The sequence below is a fragment of the Varanus komodoensis genome, unplaced genomic scaffold, assembly GCF_004798865.1.
Source record: "Varanus komodoensis strain SLA01 unplaced genomic scaffold, ASM479886v1 scaffold3382, whole genome shotgun sequence".
NCBI lineage: Eukaryota > Metazoa > Chordata > Lepidosauria > Squamata > Varanidae > Varanus > Varanus komodoensis.
Window position 1 is genome coordinate 10,191 of NW_025335831.1, and position 2,796 is coordinate 12,986.

General features: G+C 43.5%; 1 protein-coding gene across 1 annotated transcript in view; it reads left to right on the forward strand.

The window, feature by feature from the left end:
- Positions 1-1,528, forward strand: part of LOC123027818 (cytochrome P450 2K6-like) — a 9,505-nt gene extending 7,977 nt beyond the window's left edge. Inside the window, exons 5-6 of the mRNA XM_044439063.1 lie at positions 648-821; positions 1,317-1,528. Coding sequence (XP_044294998.1) covers positions 648-821; positions 1,317-1,511 — 369 coding nt within the window. The 3' untranslated portion in view covers positions 1,512-1,528. The remainder of the gene's footprint in view (positions 1-647; positions 822-1,316) is intronic.
- Positions 1,529-2,796: the final 1,268 nt, after the last annotated feature.

Here is a 2,796-nt window from a genome sequence, read left to right on the forward strand (position 1 = left end):
CATGGGCGTTAAGCTTTCTTTACAAATACTATTTTTGCGTTGCTTTCATTGCTCTTCTGAAATGTGTCTTGCCTGACTATAAAGCTTCAATGACAGATGCATACATTTGATTTTAAAAGCATCTTTTTCGATGTTAGCTCTGGGAGCAAAAGATTGTGGACAGTTTCCCGTACTGCTTGCAGGCCACAAAAACACATGGCTCCCACACAAGGTAGCTAGTAGTTCCTGAAGCACCAAGAAACAAGCAGAAATGAACTTTCCCAGAAAAGAGCAGCTCATGAGGGCTATCCTGATCCAGAAAGAAACATTTCCACTGGCTTCTGAGAGTCACAACAGAACGTGCTAACTCTCCAGGGGTGGGTCCCACTGGCAGAACAGCATGTGGGGAACAGCAGAAGCAAAACAGGGTACTGCCCTACATGTGCAAGACGGTCATTCACTTACAGAACTGAAATTGAAAGACTTCCCCTCTGTATGTACCTGTACCCTGTTCACCTGTGGCCGTATTCTCTAAGCTGTATTTATCGCATGCAACTTCCATGTTGTTTTTCTGTGTCACTGTTGATTTGTTTGATCCTCTGTGAACCATGAAGAACTTTCTGGTTTTCTTAATATTCCCTTCCATTTGTCATATTATATACTTTCAGCTGTATAACATGTTTCCTGCATTTGGCTTCCTTTTGGATAGTTGTAAGACTGTCCTTAAAAACAGAGATGAAGTATTTGCTTTCATAAATGACACCTTTGTCAAACACCTCAAAGACCTGGATGAAAATGACCAACGGAATTTTATTGATTCATTTTTGATTCGACAGCAAGAGGTAAAGGAGTCTTTTACATTTGCTTGGAATTACAGATGAAAGTGTCACATAACGTCTTTACAGTTTGCATGTGTATGAAAGTCCTGCAGCTGGCAGGGAACTTTGAGAAAAGAGTAATACAACATCCCAAAGGATTTTCCAAAAATTGAGTCATCATTACCATCAACCTGTTTGTCAGAAAACTGGGTATTTAGCGTGGTTAAGAAATCACTATATTCCGTGTATTTAATTTTATTTATTTATTTATTAAAACATTTCTATGCCGCCCCTTGCCGAGGCCTCAGGGCGGCTTACAACACAATAAAATACAATAAAATACAAAAATAACAATATAAAATTAACAATATAAATAATTTTCAAAGTAAATCTTCTGAGTAGAGGACTTTCCTTCCCTGTGAATGCTAAGTATCCCCCCAGCTTTGTGTCATTTACTGAAAAATCTCCACAGGAGATGTTTGCACATTGTTTTAACCAGTCCTTTCCCTTACACCCTAGGAGAAAAAGAGCACGAGTACTGGCTTCTTCCATCAGGAAAACCTAAGAGCTCTTGTTTCTGACTTGTTTGGTGCTGGCACAGAGACCACGTCAAGCACTCTGCGCTGGGGCATATTGCTCATGATGAAGTACCCTGACATTCAGAGTGAGTACTTCTGTGGGTCTGGCTCCCTTTCCGCACTATTTGGGGCTTAAGTATGAAAAACCAGAGTGAAAGAAAAACAAGGACAACGCTGTAGGTGAGGAGCATGAGTGAATGAGCTGCTCTTTCTGTTTCTGCCGAGCTGGAATGGAGGCATCCTTGAGGGGCCGAAAGAGAGTTATGAGAGTTGTTTCCTGCCTCCATGTTCACATGTACATACCCCAAAGTTAATTTTCTAATGTTGCGTCCTTAGCCACCATCAAAACATAGGTATATATCCAGGAGTATACCCAAAACGGACGTGAGGCTTCAAGGGTACCGCAGTAGGATATGCTACCAGAGATATGATTGATAGCCCCTCGCAAAAGGGGGTTTTCTTTGGTACCTGAGCAAGGGGTGGTGAGCGCCCTCTTGCGTAAATCCTCTCAGGAGCTGGAAGCCTTTTCACAGCTGTAAACCACTAGCATTTCCCTCTGTGTGGGTGGTTGCTGTCCAGCTCTTGGCGCCCTTGGCCGAGACTACTTTGTGGCTCCCCTGCAGCCAGGCCATGGTTTAGCCTGAAACCAAGCTTGGTCGCCCTGCATAATGCTCTATTCTGCAGGACGAGGGGAGTGTGACCTCGTTGGTTCTTCCTGATCTCTCAGGGGCTTACAGCATCCTTGGGATCTTTATGAGGCGACTGGGTGAACTGGGCGTACCTATTCATACATTACTGAAACAATGATCAGGAATGAGGTGTCAGCAGTGGAAGAGGCAAGTTTTCTGGTGGCACCAAATTATTTAGAAAGGTTGAACTGAAAAAGCCATTGCAGGATGCTCTGAAGGGATCGCCCAAAACTGGGAGAAGAGGCATAAGAACGGTTGCAAGCTGCCCAGAGAGCTTCAGCTGTTGGATGGTAAGCAAAACAAACAGACAACATGGCAAATGCAGTTAAAAGCAGGCAGGTATAGGCTGACGGGATCTGAGGATGAAAAGGATCCTCAGGTCGTGGCGGACACGTTGTCCCAGTGTGTCACTGCTGTAGAAATGCTAAACTCTATGCTGGGCTTAATTAGGCAAGAGATGACAAATAAGACTGCCAAATGTGTACTCCCCTTACACAAATCTCTAGTATCACTTAAAATACAGTGTACAGTCCTGGTCATCACACCTGCAAAAAGACATCCCTGAGTTGGAGAGAGTGCAGAGAGAGGCAACTAAAATGATCAGGGGGCTGGAACAACTCCCCTAAAAGGAAAGGTAACAACAGGTACAATTGTTTTGCTTAGAAAAAATGCAAGTAAGGAGAGACAAAACAGAGGTGTTCAAAATTATGCATGGGATGGAGAAAGTGGGAC